The 18305-nt window shown below is 45.6% G+C and overlaps 1 protein-coding gene across 6 annotated transcripts in view; it reads right to left on the bottom strand.

The window, feature by feature from the left end:
• The window catches only part of sli (slit guidance ligand), a 567521-nt gene that overhangs the window by 478558 nt on the left and 70658 nt on the right, over window positions 1-18305 (bottom strand). For 5 of the 6 annotated variants that reach the window (XM_089578241.1, XM_089578242.1, XM_089578237.1 and 2 more), the window contains exon 2: window positions 12158-12229. The exons of the other annotated variant lie outside the window; for it this stretch is intronic. In XM_089578241.1, coding sequence (XP_089434367.1) covers window positions 12158-12229 — 72 coding nt within the window. The remainder of the gene's footprint in view (window positions 1-12157; window positions 12230-18305) is intronic. 6 annotated transcript variants of the gene reach the window in all.

Raw genomic sequence — 18305 nt, 5'->3', positions numbered from 1 at the left:
GGGGCGCTATAAAGAAATGCGAACAGTTTAGCTCCTCCGTAATGCACTGCTCCTGTACGGCAAGAAGGAGCCCTTATGTCTCGCTCTTACCACCCAAGTGCAGGGGCGCTATAAAGAAATGCGAACGGTTCGGCGCCTCCGCACTACACTGCTCCTGTATGGCAAGAAGGAGCCCTTAAGTCTATCTCTTGCCAGCCAGGTAGAGGGGCGCTATAAAGAAATGCGAACAGTTCCGTGTCTCCGCACTACACTGCTCCTGCATGGCATGAAGGAGCCCTTATGTCTCTCTCTTACCACCTAAGTACAGGCGCGCTATAAAGAAATGCGAACGGTTCGGCGCCTCCGCACTCCACTGCTCCTGTATAGCAAGAAGGACCCTTATGTCTCTTTCTTACCACCCAGGTACAGGGGCGCTATAAAGAAATGCGAACAGTTCGGCGCCTCCGCACTCCACTGCTCCTGTATGGCAAGAAAAAGCCGTTATGCCTTTTTCTTACCACCCAGATTGTAAGAAAAGCCCTTGCGTTTTGTTTGTTACGACCCATGAACAGGTACTATGAAAAGAAATGCGAACAGCGAACGGCTTGAAAGCCGCGCTGTTCTTATTAGTATTTATCTTCCCCTGCACCACAAATGGAACTCGAACAGGACAACTAAAAAGCGAACATGCAAGCACTGAAATATCAGCTGCTGCAGGTAATTGGAAGTATAGTTCATTACCATTTGTTCCCAGCGATCTCCGCGCTATGCAATTGAAAATCAACTGCGTTAATATTTAGTGTGACCATATTCCATTATGTTGCTGCTCGCGTTTCATTTGACGCTCATGATGCGCGCATAATGCGAATTCTAGTAGTCTTCCATCAGTTCATAAGGAGCGGTTGCGCTGGCCCGGCAAGCCTTCTTTTTTTACTTTTTGCCCGCGGCCCTGGTAAATCAAGATAAAATGAAAACGGGAAGCTCCTCGGCGTCTTTCTTCGCGCCGACTCCCAGGGCGCTCACACCTCTTCTCGGAAGCGGCTATTTTAAAGCGACGCCGTCGAACATGCTTTGATCAGTGCCCGCTATTTTCTCTCCAGCCTCATCAGCGAAATCTGCCTCGAGCTCTGCTACAGCGACTTAGCCAATGTAAGCAGCATTTCAAAACGTTTGCAAACGGCGGATAGGCGCTGGATTAACCTATGATGAATTTTAGCACTCACAGTTACTGGACGCAGGATGGAGGAAGAACAGCAGTCGTCGATTCGGCACTTTGTACGCACAAATATAACCATCATAATTCGGATGTAGCTGAAGCGAGGAGGTAGAGGACACAAAAGCGCTCCTGACGAGCTCGTGTACTGTACTCGTGGCGGAAAACAAAACCCCCTAGATCACCCCAGTCTCTATGAAACACCTCGAAAGGCGCTTTTAAAGTAAATAAAAGAAATAAACGGGAGGCTCGACTTTGCTGCTCCTCTGAAGTGTAATCAAGAGATGACCGTGGTGACCCATGAAGCCCTCGGTGCCGCTCTCCGATAGAAGACGACGGTATTCGTTTGTGGATTTCCAAACATTAGCAGTCGCAGTTTTATGACCCTGGCCGCCGGTGCAGCTTTACATACATCTCGGAATGCAAAGACCAATATTTGCCAGCAAAAAATCAGCACCTTAGATTTACACATTCAGTTCATGAACCGAACAAACCCGCACAGAAAGAAAACAGCATCGTCAAACACGGTTCTAACAAGGACCAAAGTAATAAACAATATTATGCTACATATCGGCAGACACCACACTGCCCTATGCAGCCTAAAGTGTAGTTCAAGCTCGTTTCAAAAGGGCCTGCTATAGACGAAGTTATACTTAGCGGCCTGTCCATCATGCTTTGCTGCAATAAAACGCTCACAATTAGAAGGACGTGGGAGATTCTGCTAGAAAACCTAGCCAGCCTGTATACGGAATGCCTTATGAATTCGAGCGTACGAGAAGCTTGGAATAACACTAACATTATCTTAATTCATAAGAAAGGAGACGTCAAGGACTTGAAAAATTACAGACCGGTCAGCTTACTGTCCGTTGCCTACCAGCTATTTAATACGGTAATCGCTAATAAAAGCAGGATAACCTTAGACTTCAATCAACGAAATGATCAAGCAGGCTTTCGTAAAGGATGCTTGACAACAGACCATATTCACACTATCAATCTAGTGACAGAGAAATGCGCAGAATATAATTGACCCCTGTATATAGCCTTCGTAGATTACGAGAACGCATTTGACTCAGTAGAAACCTCAGCAGTCTTGCAGGCATCGCGGGATCAGGGTGTAGAAGAGTCTGATGTGAAAATTCCTGGAAGATATCTCTAACGACTGCAAAGCTGCCATAGTCCTCCATAAAGTAAGTAATAAAATTTCAATAAAGAAGCCTGTCAGGCTGGGAGACACAATGTCGCCAATGCTATTCACCGCCTGTTTAAAGGTGTTCCGAGGCCTGGATTGGGAACATTTGGAGATAAGAGTTAATGAAGACTACCAAGGCAATTTGCGATTCCTTGATGATATTGACTTGCCATGTGACTCTAGGAGATGAACTGCACAGCATGATCAATGAGTTAGACAGGCTGAGCAGAACGATGGGTCTAAAAATTAACATGCAGAAAACCAAAGGAATGCTCAACAGGCTCGCAAGAGAACAGCGGTTCACAATTGGTAGTGAGATGCTGGAAGTAGTAAGAGAATATCGTTAGGGCGGGTACTGACCGCTCATCCGGATCATGAGAGGGAAATAACTAGAGGGATAAGTATTGGGTGGAGCGCATATGGCAGGTCCTCTCAGATCATGAATGAGCTGTATCTTACCGCTACTCACCTATGGGGCAAAAACGTGGAAGCTAACGAAAAGGGTTCAGCTTAAGTTAAGGGCAACGCAGCGAGCTATGGAAAGAAAAATGACTGGTGTAACGTTAAGAGACCGGAAACGGACAGAGTGGGTGAGGAAACAAACGCAGGTTAATGACATCCTATTCGAAATCAAGAGGAAGAAATGGGCTTCGGCAGAGCATGTGATGCGAAGGCAAGATAACCACTGGTCCTTAAGGGTATAACGGAGTGGATTCTAAGAGAAGGCAAGCGTAACAGGGGGCTGCAGAAAGTTAGGTGGGCGGATCAGATTACGAAGTTTGCGGGTATACGGTGGCCGTAGATGGCAAAGGACAGGGTTAATTGGAGAAACACAGGAGAGGTCTTTGCCCTGCAGAGGGCATAGTAAGCCTGATGATCATGACGGACCTGATATTTGTGCACATTCAGGCTTTCGCTCTTGGGCACGCGCCCAGTGCTCCTTAGACTGTTCGCATTTTCGGTTACACTCTCAGCACCAAATAAAACGGGAGCAAACAATTCAATCGCTACAGCACGACGGGATAGGGAACTGAGGGATAGTGCAGTTGATTTCTCTTCGCAGGCGCAATAAGATCTCTTTTATAAACAGTAACTAACCCCATTTGAGTTTTCTATCCAAGAGCTAATACTTCCGCGCTTTTGAATTTTCCTGTTGGCGTTTCTCTTGAATTTTATGGTCCCTTGCATGTTCGCGAGTTCCTTGACCCTCTATGTCAGATGTCCGACTATAAAATACATGACGGAAGCCAACAGTCACTGACACCACAGAGCATTGGGAACTTTTTTATTAATCGAGGTAATCATCAACGGGAAATTAACAAAGATAAACCAAGCTTTCCTTTGATTACAAAATTGGTGAAAACACCTTTTCCAATGTACGTAGCTTTAAGTATTTAGGAGTAATTATTCAGGACGATCTGTGCTGGCGCATCCATGTAGAGGAGGTCTGCTCTAAAGCCTATCGAAAACTATGGTATTTAAGAAAAAAAATACAGCATGCATCAAAAAATTTGAAGTTAACTGCATAGAAGACATTTATCCGCCCGGTTTTGGAGTATGCCTCCTCTGTTTGGAGACCCAACCAAGTGTACTTACGTGAGAAGCTCGAAAAAATTCAGAGAATCACAGTGCGTTTTGTATGTTCGCGTTATCGGAAGACCGATTCTGTAACAGACATTTCATTTCATTTCATTTATTTTTCCCTTAAAGGCCCGAGGGCATTACATAAGGGGGGAGCAAACTCAGGATTTGTACCAACAATACAAGAACACTACAAAGAAAGAAAAAATAACAGTGAAAAGAAAAAATCTTGCGACCTGCAACTGCTCGAAACACGACGAAAAAAACAACGGTTGAAACTGTTTTTCCAAATCACTAGGAATCAACTAAAAATAAACAAAGAAACATATATTCACCCCCCTCTAAAACAAAGTGCGCGTTTAAACCACAGGGCCGCAATACGGCCGTACAGAGCCCACCTATGTGCTTTTCAAAACTCTTTTTTCCCCTCATGTATTAATATGTGGAATGGTCTTGCGGAATTCATTGTCACAGCTCAAAATGTCAGAGTTTGAGAACCTTTTAGAATTATATTACAGGCAACAGGGCAATGGACAACTGATCATGCTGTTATGATTTCGCTCATCCTTGTTTGTTAAGTAGTTAAGTATTCGTGTTTTGATTATGTTTTCTTGTGTCTTGTCGGTGCCTGACGTTTTTGTTCCTCGATAATTAAAATAAAAACCTCTCCTGTTATGGCCCTCAAGTGAGGGCTACAGTATTCCCAAATAAATAAATAAATAGGGCAATTATTTTTTTTAAAAGAGACAATTGACTAGAAAGCACAAGAAAAACAACCACACGCCGCCAGTGGGATTTCGAGGTCGTGGGTTCGGAACCCATCGACGGCATGTGGTTGTTTTTACTTCCGTTTTCTAGTCAATTATCTTTTAAAGTGATTAGCATAGTAGTCTCCCGTTAATGAACATCACAAATTTAAAAAAAACATCCTCTATGCTCCTTGTGTTCGGCAACTGTTGACTTCCGTCATGTACGTCATAATGAGACCCTCTTTTCTTTTCCCCTGTCTGCTCAAAGGCTATAAAATAGTCTGGCCGTGTTTAGTTTGTCGACGCTTAACTCAGGTCATTCTGTTACACCAGGTATTGCGTTTAAACACTCCACTAGTGCACTGCACGGGCTCGGGCCGGCACGAAAGCCCGGGCCCGGCCCGGCCCGCGGGCCGGGCCGGGCCGGGACATGATTTGTTTTGCCGGGCCTGGGCCGGGCCTGAAGTTGCGGGCCAGGGCCGGGCTCGGGCTTAAAGCTGCGGACCCGAGCCGGGCTTGCGTCCGTACAGAAACGGCTGGTGTCCGACTATTCATTCACTATTGCAGAGTGAAGTACACAACTGCGGTACTGGAGCTGCGACACGGATGAGATATGGGTTATAGTGCGCGCAGAGAAAAATCTAAGGTTTAATTATTGACTTATTTATTTCCTTATTTATATGCCACGGTGGCTTAGTGGTCAAGGCGCTTGATTACTGAGCCGGGGAACCAGGGTTTGCTCCTATCCTCGGCGGCCGCATTTCTATTTAGGCGGCAAGCATGACAGCCATGTACTTTGTAGTATCATTGCTCGTTGAAGAAACCCAGGTGGTCGAAATGATCCGGAGCCCTGTGCTTCGGTGTCTCTTTCAGCCTGACTACCCTTGGGCCCTTAAGCGCCAAAAACATAGCTTTTATTTTATAGCTATATTTTTCTCATGTGAGAAAATTCACAAACTAAAGCGCGTTTGGTTTTCTTTTTGATCAGCTGACCGGAACGTCTCGTAAATGAAATAGCCACAAAAAGCTCGCGAGAGTTTGTAAATCTCATGTCATAACACATCTATTCTATCCCTCCTGGCTTCTTCAGCCTATGACAAGTGTTTTTCCCTGTAAGTTATCACGTGGTTCGCGCGTTATCTTCTGTTCCACCAGTAAGAGTAAAATTCAGCCGGTCTTAATTGGCCATTGATCGTTCGTCATCCCAAAACGTTACTCATTCGGAAAGAACATATTAGTTTAGGGCGCTTATAGTCTTCAAACACACACCATGAAATACTCAAGCCTTTTAGCTTTTTGTTTCTGCTGAAAGGCGACCACTTCGGCTATGAGTTCAACCTGTGAGATCGCGTTCACTAAAAAAATGTCCTCCCACTGCTTGTTAAGCACCTTTAATGTTTATACTTCTCGGGCGGCAAAATATAACTGATTAAAATCATGGGGGGATGCAAAGTAGTCTATTACGCGCATATGCAGCCCTTTTTATTTGGCTCTCGGAACTTTTATCTGTGCGCACCTACACGAGATCACTGTCCAAAAGACGGGCCTGGCGAGCACTGCTCTTAATCACTTCCTTCTGGGTTAAAAAGAACAAACTTTCTGCAAGCTAAACTGTGGTTTCAGAACCTTTGTCGGCCAGTTTCTTATCGGTCTAGTAGCAGTCTACTTGCTCAGAGTGAGCAGCATACCTCAAGCGTTACAGTGAAACGGGCCGGGCCTTGCCCGGGCTGGGCTTCACTCCGGGATTCACAGGCCAGGCCGGGCTCGCTAGAGCGATAATTTAGCGGGCCTGGGCCGGGCCCGGGCTTGAAGCCGCGGGCCTGGGCCGGGCTCGGGCTTCAGGTCTCGGGCCCGGGACGGGCTTGGGCCTCAGACTGAGGCCCGTGCAGTGCTCTACACTCCACGGCAACCGACTGGAGCGCGGTCACCTTCCTACTTTCTATGATTTCATTTCACGAAACAGAGAACTTGTTGACCGCGATTATGAGATGATGCACTGGAGGAGAAAGAGGAATGCACAAGTTTTATGCGAAGCATATTAACGTAGGTTTCGGGCCTTCGCGCGACGCCCCGCGGTGGCCACCTTGAAGTGAGATCACATGTGACGTCACGTGATGACGTCACACCGGCTGCAGATGGGGCCTCATATCGCGCCGTCGGACGTCGCCCGGCGGAGGCCTCCACGCTTCGGTTCGCGCCATCGCGCACGACGCGGCGGCGCCGCCACCATCGCTGCATCACGTGATATGTGACGTCACGCCAGGGATGAAGCAGCGCGCGCCCGCCGTCGCGTCAGTGTCTGTGCCCGCAACCGCGCCAGCGTCTTTGCGCCGGGTGTGTATGCGGTCAAGATGCCTCCAAACGCTAAGGACGTTAATAATAAGAATGCAAAACGAAGGCTGCTTCGCATCCACTGGGCTTAACCTTAATAAGCCTCCAACTTGTTTTTGAAAAGTGCATGGCTGACGAATTTCTGTGGAGAAGCTATCACCCTAAGAGGACAAGATACTATGGTGAAAGTTATCAGAACGTTATCACTGGAAGTACTACAACCCACTGTAGAACATGAAGAGACTTGAACCCCGTTCGCTGCCAAAGTTAAGTCAATGACGGACCGAGAATCGGCACGCATGTAGGTCACTCCTGGACTGTTGCAGCAGCGCACGTTCCTTGCCGACATCCAGGACCAAAGAAGCTGCCCCCATGAATCTGTACGGAAACCCCAAATTGTGTGATCAGAATTGAAATTGCCAGCTATCATCACTCTGCTGTTAGAACGCGAAAGTTCGTTGAAATAATCTGTACAGTGGACACCTGAAGGTAAGTAGGCATTAGCAACGGTAAGAGGAGCCCACTGTGGAATTGTGATATTCATAGCCAACAGTTTGCAGTAAGGTCTTAGAATTTGGTGAGACACATGCACCCGATGAAATATTTTATAATTAATGTCAGCAAGCCACCACCCCGGCCGCAATTGCGATCGGCTCGGAATACCTGAAAATATTTGAGAGAATCGCCTAATCGGAGTTCGCCAAGTTACCTGAAGTAAACTTATGTCTGGGTCGAAATGTAAGACAAGGTTCTTTGAACCGTGGAAAGAAGGCACGACTGCACGGCAATTCAACTGTAGTACTCTTAACCCTGTCATAGTTGCTGTAAAAGCAGAGAGGCTGTGACAGCCTCTTTTAACATATCGGTTTTATGCGGATTACTGGGGGAACCTTTCTTGCTTTTGTTGTTTGGGTGCAAAGATTTTCGACGGAGAGGAAGGATCTCGACGCTTCTGAGAAGGACTCGCCATCTCGACGTCCGAAGAGCAGACGGTAGAGAGGCGGGCATCCCCGACACCATGTACAGGCACAAACGAGGACGCAGCAGGAATAGGAGACTGGGGAGAGTCACCAGGAACGCTATGGGAAGAACTATAGTTGGTGGAACGGGAAGACCAACAGCTGAAGGAGCGAACTGACCAGAAATGACGTGGGAGAGAACTTCACTCAAGGTAGTCAACATGCGATCCACAACGCCTGCGAGCGCCTTCTCAACAGCTGAGACCACAGACTTAGTCAGCACCGCCTCTACATCAGACCGAGATGTCCTAGCAAGGCCCGCATAAGAATGCCTTTTCCTGTCTAATAATGCATAGGCATCTGCTCTGGAGCACCTTCTCTGCTAGACGATGTCCAGAACACTCTGCTCATCAGAAGGTTTAGGAAAGTCAACATGAACACCGCGACAGAGACTGCAACTGGGCACCTTACATGTGCAGAGGTCTGAAGAATGGTTGACCCCAGAAACGCGTCGCAGATTTGCAAGGTTTGCTGCTATGACCAAAGAGCCAGCAACTTCTGAATTGCAAAGGTCGAGGTTGTAGCGGGTCGTCACGGTACACTATGGGCCAAACCTTAACCTCAGACGGGCACGAAGATCCTGAAAAAGTTGCGATCACGGACACTGTCGGCACATGAGAGCTATCAGCGTCTCTGGTACAGCTGAATACTGATATAACGCCAACACCGGCGTAATGAATGTCGTCAAGCATTTCCTGAGGACAGGCCAACGGGTCCACGCCGCGGATGATGCCTATGGAACAAGCGAGTTGCTCAGGTATGAAAGCTTTAAATGGAAGATACGCGAAGGACGTGAAATGCAGCAAAATCCGACACGGACTGCACATCTGCGGATCGGCACGGAATGCCACGCCCGCCGAAAGGACGCAACACAAAGATATCCAAGTGGCGGCTGGTAACAGTCTTCAACTGCTCTTGGATAATTTTAGAGTTCGTCAGTTTTAGGGTTCTGTCTCCAGTAGGAACAACCGCCACCAGAATATCACTGACGCCATTCCGTCCAAATGAAACGAGGGGCAAATTTGGGCCGGTAGACTGGCGAACCAGGGTGCCGAACCCCAACCCGAGGAAGCTAAAGACATAGCCCGAAGCCTAAGGGGAGATTAAACCTAGCTACCGCTTCAACAGTAATAAAAAAAACACCTGGCCAAAACCCCAACACGTGGAACGGCCTCACCGTAGAAGAGTGAAGAGGGAGTCCGGGTCCGGAGGAGGCAACAAGATCGAAGAAAGGAAAAGCGGCAGCGGAAGGTAGGTGCTACAGCGATTGTTGTTGTCGTTGTTGTTATCCTTGTACAAGGGCACATGCCCGCACAAGGGGATCGGCAAAGAATTGGGGTCCACAGAGTGTTTTTACGATGAATTTTTGGCTACAGCGGTGCTTCCAGGGCACAATCAAACCTCAACCTCCTTGTCTTTTCGGCGCCACCTGGTGGCTCCAGGTGGCGACATTTATAAAGTGGTTGTAAAAGAATACCTTGCTGCAAAGTAGAAAAGCCTTGCATATTCGTGTTCGCGTCTTTTTCCAGCCTGACTGCACGAGCCATCCTTGAAAAGTGAAGTCGTAGTACGAGAGAAGTCACCACGACCTAAGACGACCTCACATGCCGATGGACCTCTAGGCGCTTCAAACTGCACCAGATAATTCTAACGTAAAGGCAACAGGACAAGGCACTTGGAGTTGCAAAGATTTTGTCTAATTTCCACTGTGCTGCCCGTCACTGTGAACAGAAGCAGGTCTTAAAACGTGTTTTCTCTGAACAGTTTTTATCCACGATCCGACATTATGGATGACTCGCTGTACAGTTTCTCTCAGAAACCAAAATTTCCCGCACTAACGAGCCACAACTAAATTACCGCCGCCACGGTGGCTCAGTGGCTATGGTGCTCGGCTGCTGGCCCGAAAGACGCGGGTTCGATCCCGGCCGCGGCGGTCGAATTTCTTTGGAGGAGAAATTCGAGGCCTGTGTACTGTGCGATGTCAGTGCACGTTAAAGAGCCCCAGGTGGTCGAAATTTCCGGAACCCTCCACTACGGCGTCTCTCATAGCCTTAGTCGCTTTGGGACGTTAAACCCCTTAAACCAAACCAACCAACAACTTAATTACCAGGATCTCTGAAACAACTTTGCGATTGTGGAGTCGTGTTTTTTGAAGACGCAGATCACGCTTGAAATTCAAAAGTAAAAGTATTGGTATCATATTAAAAGTGGCAAATTGGCGGAGGACGTCCTCCTACGGTCAATCTTTTGAGAAATGTTATTTTTTGCAGTAACTAGATGGCATCAAAGGGCACTCAAAATTCGTCTGCATGAAATAAATGAGTGCTAAGCCTCTGAGCACAAGTTGTATATAAACACAAACGCACGTGGCTACACAGGCGCCGACTGCGCATGCCCCCTGTCACTAGCCTGAACTGCGCATGCGCGGTACACGCAGGCAGCATTTTTTGTTTTCTTTTCCAGGCCAGTGGAGAAAGGCAAATAGTTGCCACTAGAAAACTAACAGGAACGGAACGTCGTGGCGATATTAATCGCAAATAATAAGAATCATATTCCATCCAGCATTACATCAATCAGATTGTTCGCCGACGATTGTGTAATTAAACATGCAATCTCTAATCTCACTGACTGTGTAATGTTCCAGAACGATTTGTCTAACTTGGATAGGTGGTCCTCAGAATGGCAAATGACCATTAACAATAAAAAAACTAAGTTAATGCGTTTTAGTACGCACAGTCACGTTTTGTCTAATACCTACACCACCAGTAATAGTGAAATAGAGTCTGTTCAACCTTTCAAACACTTAGGAGTGTACTTAACCCTAATCTGTCCTAGAACACTCATCTCAGTCGCGTTCTAACTGACACGGATAAAATTTTAGGTTTTATTGGCCGGTCACTTTATAAAGCCAACAAACATGTACGACTATTGCTTATACCACGTTGGTCAGACCGAAGCTCGAATATGCGTTATTCATTCGGTGTCCTCATCAATAGTACCTTATTAACAGATTAGAGACACTGCAAAACCGGGCCAGTCGATACATCGCGCGTCAGTACTCGTGTTTCTCAAGCGTCAATGTAACAAAAAAGAACCTTAACCTTTTTTACATGAATTATATTTTTAGCCCACATCCTACACCGGACCTCTAATTACGCCTGCCCCGCGCGCATTTCATCGACTTGACCACAATAAAAAAAACGACCCTCCATTTGCGCGAACATACGCAGTCAGATTTTCGTTTCTTCACCTGGTGGTAAGAGAATGGAATGTTCTCCCCATTCTGCAGTCAAGACTGATGATAGTGACCAATTTCTTTCAGTACTAAAGGACAGTGGGACACAGTAGGTGTGAAAGATTTATTGTTTAACCGGTTTGTTTTGCATTCTTGACATTTTTTTGTTTTTTTCCTTTCTTCGCAAGTCATTGAATAATTTCTATCCCATGCTTGCACGTTCTAATTCAGGCCTATTGTGTTTCTTCTTGTTGACTGCTCAAACCTTTGTTTGATATGTTCTTGCATGGTCTTTAAGTGTCGATATGTCACTATCGTATTTTGTTCTTTGTGTTTCTTGCGAGATGTTCCCCTTCCCCCCTAAGTACTGCCCACGTGGGCATTTAGGGTAAATAAATGAAAAAAAAAACTGTTGTACAGAAGGTAGCACACATGCAAGGATGAATAACGGACACTGCAGACGAACAAGAGCAAGCCTGGAAGTGAACGCACACGGGATAATGCGAACAGTCCAAGCTCCCCCTTCATCCCTCGCTAGCAATGCGGAACGTGTCCACCGTCCAGCAAGAGAGCGTCCCTCCTGATACCTTCTTCGCCCCCTAATTCCAGCTCGGCCCAACTGGCTCGCTCCGTCAGAGGCTCCATGTGACGCCGTGCTTGAGCACAAAGGGGTATGCGGATTGCAATGTCAGAAGACATTTGAAAATTTTCTCGCCCATAGAATAGACAAAACATGTTTCCTTGCGACCGCCGTACTTTATTCTTTCGACGCCTCAAATAAAGCCCGCTTCTTTAACCATACCGGCCAACTGCACTTTCTCACCGGCCCCAGCGGTCTGAAAACAGCAAAAAACCACTCACAGGATGCGCAGCTTGTTCATTCCTTTCAAGTCATCCTTGCCGATCACGCTGATGTTGTTCCCTTCCAGGTCCCTGCAAAGGAAAAGACAAAGGTGGCTACCAACAACTAGACTGGATCCCCTGGAAGTTGGCAGAAGGAACGCTTCCCTGCAGGAGGGCTCGTTTCCCTTCCGACAACCAAAATTATCCATACCTAAAGATCAATATCCAAACGTTGTAGCTTCTAGACCGCATTATTCACAAACGCACTGTTCCTTCCTGCCAACCATTTTGGCACCGTTTTCAACTGTCACGGAGCTCAGTGCAGTCGCCACATCACTAAAATACCACGATCCGACCAACAATGCCTGGCAATGCGTCCCCCGAACAACTCTGTGCACTCTTGGATAGGCATCCCCAAGGGAGCGTTTCTGGGATCAGTCTTGATTGCGATTAATTTTGACGTCGTTGTCGACATCATGGTAAGAAGTAAGTGAACTGCGCTTGAATCCGTTTAACTTCCACAGCAGACGGCGAAATAAGGTCGCCCTTTGCATGAGAGACTTCGACCAAAAAGCAAACTCATTTGCACTCCTCGTAGACGTTGCAAGGCGCGCCCAGAAGTCAAAATACAAAGACCAGGTCCACTGTGCAAAATTTTATTCCACAAAGTAGTAATACCGAAGTTACCATTTTATATTACACTTTTTCACATACTTGCACACCATTATCGATTTATTTTCCTTGCCTAGCTGAGCACTGTCTTCAGTCATTAAACCACAAAGCCTTGCATACTCTTATACGGTCGTTGGTCGCTCAGTATCGTTTCTTTATGTGCTCATTAAATGAGCACAAATGCTGCGGTTCTTTACTTCACCACCTCGTGCTCTATGTATATGTTTCCCTGTGAGTACGCATGCACAAGCTCTGCTTCTCTGCAATTTTTTATTTTTTTTTTGCTTCCGTTACTCAGCATCAGGCCCCTCTCAAGCTTTCCTCGTAGGATTCCGTTCGACGACCCGTTTCAGTAACTCACGGCGAAGAATAAGCATTCCAAAGAATTCACTTTTTTTTAGCTTGGTAACGATCTTTTGGATGTCGTAGATACAGAAGCATACCGCCTTCCAAATTACGTCATGACTTATTTTGTGAACTCGTCATTGCCGAATGGTTTCCCAGCGACATGTTTTACTTTTCACGTGAAGAAAGGAGTGAAAAGACAAGTGCGGGCTATATGAGGAATGCTTCTAAATCTCAAACTTTGATCTTGCCAGAAGCGAGGTGGCGGCGTGCGCGGTGTGGATTCAAACGTTGTCATAAAGTAAGCGTACGCCACTTGCAAGCAGTCCTATCCGTTTGCTTTAAATCGACTGCGGTATTGTTTCAAAGTTTATCGTATGTAGCAGAATTAATTGTTCTGCGTCGAGGCATGAATGCAATGAGCAGAATGAAATGCTAGTTCCAGAGAACTGGAGCCATCAGTTTCCTGCTTGAAACGGAAGTCTTGAATTTGTGTTGCGTCGGAGGACGCGTATTGCATCAATACAGGGATAGCTGTTGGGATGCAGGCGTCCGGTATAAATCCCGCGTTTCCCACTGGAGCCCAAAAACTTATCTGCTCCCTTTGCGGAGCGCGTCAGAAATTTTAGCGCTGAACTCATTCTGTGCATGAACTCATGGAACTGCGCCTGGGGACATAATTTCCGCGCAACTCCTTGTAGCCGAATTCTTCAATGAATTACGGTGTTCGACACCTCGGCAGCGAGTGCATAAAATATGCCCACCGTTTCTAGCCACTATAATTTTGGGTTTTGCTAAGACAGTTATCACTAACAACAGACGACCTTCCATTCGTTTTTGTTTTTGTCATGAACGTCGACCTTGAGTACCGAGAATACAAGGGACCAATTCACCACATTCTCTCCGTTCTCAACGCCGCAATAAACAACACAAGGCTGGCATCGAATGTCCCCCTGTGGTATGCCTCCTTCGCGGAGAAGGCGGACGGACGGACGGAGCGTCCCATTTGAAACGGCTTTTTTTTTAAGTCTTTAACGGTGTTACAAATATGTCCTAAAATTCGACATTATACGTTTCCGTCCTAAAATTGTAACCTTATGTCTACTCTCCTTTTCAGACACCAACCTTCCAATCGCTTTTTGCTAACTTCCACCGCGGATTTCTTTACGTGGCCACTGTTATCTCTAAAACCTTGGGGACTCAGGAAGAGTGACTGCGCCTGCATCGACATAAAGTTGGATACCATCACATTCGAGTATGAGGTGTTCAAATGTTTCCACAAATCAACCACACAGAGCACACGTGTCACCTTCTTCGATAAATTTCTTTTAGAAGCTGCAGGTTCTAAGACACCCTGACCTAGCTTCAAAGATAGTTAGTTAGTTATATGGGGTTTTATGGCGCATAAGCAACTATGGCTATCATGCGCCAAATACAAGGTTAGAAGATGTTATGTCAAGTGTATAGAGGTTACATTATAATAGATTTAAAACATTGGCTTTCTTTAGAAACTTACAAACAAGTGAAAACTCGACAAGTTTTTGCTCGCCTAAAAGCAATGCGGGATGAAATGGAATGTGTTCATTGTAAAATACAGTAAAAAATTTTTTTCTAAGTTCTTCGAGATGCGAACAAGAAATTAAAATGTGATTTACTGTGAGCTCCTCACCACACATTTGACACACAGGTTTGTCTTTTTTTGTAACTAAAAAGTTATGGGTGATGTGTGTGTGACCTATGTGTAAACCCCATAAAATTACTTCGATAAAACGCTCTTTATGGCGGCATGATTTCCATTCTTTTAAAATGGGCTTTATAGTATGCAGCTTGTTGTTTCCTTCATTTTCCCAAGAAGCTTGCCACTTGGCTCTTAGTTTGCTATGTACTAACTTCATGTAATCCCTACGAGGCAAATTCACATGTTTTATTTCCATGGTTCTGGTTTGTGCAGCACACATGTCGGCTATCTCATTGTCCCTAATGCCAATGTGACTGGGAACCCAGCCGAACTTTATAACATGTTTTTGTGGTGTGACCTTTACTATATTGTGTATGATGCTTCCAATCAGTGGCTCGGTGGCATTTTTGGAGTTTAATGCTGTAAGGACGCTCAGTGAATCTGTATACATGATGCTGTTTTTGATGTTTTCATTTGTTATTTTCTGTACCGCAACACAAATGGCATAACACTCCGCGGTGAAAACTGTAGCACATGAGGGCAGTCGTACTGCATTTTTATTTTTTCCTTGTATTACTGCGCTTCCTACATGAGCATGAGTTTTTGACCCATCAGTATAAAATGCAGTATAATTTCTGTATTTTTCTTGTAGTGCTAGATATTCTTGTATTATATGGTCATGTGGTGTACAGGTTTTCCTGAGGCGTGTTAGTGTGACGTCACACACTGTGGGGAGAGTACCACGGTGGTAGCGCTTCGTGTCTTGGGACAATATTTTTAATTTCATTTAGTATGTTTAGATCTTGGCATTTTTCTTCGAAACGCAAGAGCAACGGCTTAATCGCGTGAGGCTCGTTGTTGAAGAGTATTCGGGATGGGCATTTCGTGACAATTGGGTAACAAGGATGTTTGGGCTGAGAAAGGATTTTGAGGATGTATGTACAAGTTAGTGCAGTTCTTCGATCTTCTAACGAAGGTTCATTAGTTTCCACATACAGACTTGCTATTGGGGAAGTTCTATAAGCATCGGAAGACAACCTTAAACCAAGATTGTGGACAGGATCCAGTCGTTTTATGTAGGATGGTCTTGCTGAGCCATATACTATGGACCCATAGTCTAACTTAGAGCGAACCAGAGAACGATATATATGTAATAGGCATGCCCTATCAGACCCCCAGCGTTTTCTTGACAGTAGTTTCAGCACAAAGAGGGCCTGGGAAGCTTTTTTATTTAAGCTGTTTATATGTGGCAAGAAAGTGAGCTTTTTATCGAAAGTTACCCCTAGAAATTTATGCTCTTGTTTGACAGGTAGTGGGGTTTGGTTTAGATATAGTGTGGGGTCAGCCTGTAGGCCTCGTCTCAGAGAACAGAACCGTTACTGTTTTCTGAGGAGAAAATCTAAATCCGTTTTTATCTGCCCAGGTAGCCAGTTTATTTATTGTTATTTGTATCTGTTGCTCACAGGTAGGTATGTTGGAAGACGTGCATGCTATTTGGAGGTCGTCTACGTAAACTGAGTACATTATGGATTTTGGGATTACTTTTCCCATGGAGTTCATTTTGATGATGAATAAGGTCGTGCTGAGGATGCACCCCTGGGGTACGCCAGTTTCTTGAATGGAAGTCTTGGAGAAGGTTGCGCCTAGGCGGACTCTGAACGTGCGGTTGGTTAGGAAGTTGCTCAAACAGCTCAGCATCCTGCCGCGGATACCTAGGCCCGCTAGGTCACGGAGGATACCGAACCTCCACATGGTATCGTAAGCCTTCTCCAGGTCGAAGAAGACCCCGATACAGTGTTGGTTGTGGATGAGCGCTTCCCGGACTGTGTTCTCAAAGCGAACAAACTGATCGGTTGAGGAACATGTCTTTTTAAACCCGCATTGGTGTATATCTAAAAGTTGCCGGGACTGAAGTATGAAGGTTAATCTGATGTTTAGAATGCTTTCGAATGATTTTGCTATACAGCTAGTGAGTGCTATTGGCCTGTAACTGGTGGGACTAGTTGGTGGTTTGCCAGGTTTTAGGAAGGGTACTATGATTGCTTCTTTCTATGCTTGGGGGATTTCTCCACTCATCTATATCTTATTGAAAAATTTGAGGAGAGCCTCTATGGCAGTCTCAGAGAGGTGAGCAAGCATGGCATAATGTATATTGTCTGGGCCTGGTGCTGTCTTTTTACCGGATGTTAGTACGCTGTTTAGTTCCTGCATTGTAATAAGCTGTTTGTAGTCTTCATGTATGCATGTTCCAAAGAGAAGTTTTTGTTTTTCTACTATTGTTTTGTGCTTTTGAAATGTGTATGTGTGTGTGTAGTTGGATGACCTTGAAACTGTGGAAAAATGCTCACCCAATATGTTGGCCTGCTCTTCTAATGTTGTTTGGGTACCGGGTGTTGTTAGCATTGGAAATGTGAACAGAGTAAAATTTCCTGTGAATTTCCGCACCTGCTTCCACATTTTCTTCGATGATATTGAGCTATTTATGGAGGATATGTACTGTTGCCATGATGCCCTTTCTGCGTTGTGTCTAATGTACCGTGCTTTGGCTCTAGCCCTCTTGAAGATGAGCAAGTTTCCTGCTGTGGGATATCTGCGAAGGTTGCCCAAAGCCTTGTTTTTTGCTGCTTTTTAGCCAATGAGCATTCATTTGGCCACCAAACTTTATGTGTTTTTCGTGCAATTTCAGACGTTTGTGGGATTGCTTCTATTGCTGCAGATATTAAGCATGTGACAAATTTTTCATTTATTTCTTCTATCGTAAGGTTTTCGGCATATTCTTTTTCCAGTGTGGTCTTCGTTCTGAAAAGTGCCCAATCGGCGCGGTGAATTTTCCATCGCCGTGGCTTCGTAGGGAGGATGAATGTAGCTGATGTTTGCTTTAAAACCGTAGGTGAGTGATCACTTCCCCGAGGGTCGTCTAAAACATCCCAAATAAAATCATTAAAAACCGATGGAGATGCAAATGCTAAATCGAGGCAGGTCATTTTTCCAGAGCTGGGGCAGCAGTACGTGGCTTTTCCCGTATTCATTAAACATATGTTATTCAAAAGAATAAAATCCTCGATGAGCTGACCCCTGGAATCAGTATGCTCACTTCCCCAGAATGAGGAGTGTGCGTTAAAATCCCAATTATCACATATGGCTCAGGCAACTGTTCTAGAAGTTCTTCTATATCATGCATGGCAATTGTGTTGTGTGGCGGTATGTACACAGAGCATATTGTTATCGTTTTATGGCTAATGATGTTAACTTGGACCGCTTCTAAGTTCGTCTTTAATAGTACCTCTTGCAGGGACATCGCTTTTCGTAACGATAGCGACGCCTCCTGAGAGTTGGCTAGCTTGCACTCGGTCTTTCCTGAAAATGTTATATTTTTTTAAGATGTTTGTGTGCTGTGGCCCAAGGTTCGTTTCCTGCAGGCACACAGCTGTAGGTGCCATTGTTTTCAGCATATCAGTTATGTCTGTGTAG

The sequence above is a fragment of the Amblyomma mixtum genome, chromosome 3 (genome assembly GCF_055824585.1).
Source record: "Amblyomma mixtum isolate Tamu chromosome 3, ASM5582458v1, whole genome shotgun sequence".
NCBI lineage: Eukaryota > Metazoa > Arthropoda > Arachnida > Ixodida > Ixodidae > Amblyomma > Amblyomma mixtum.
This window is presented reverse-complemented; position numbering and strand designations above follow the sequence as displayed.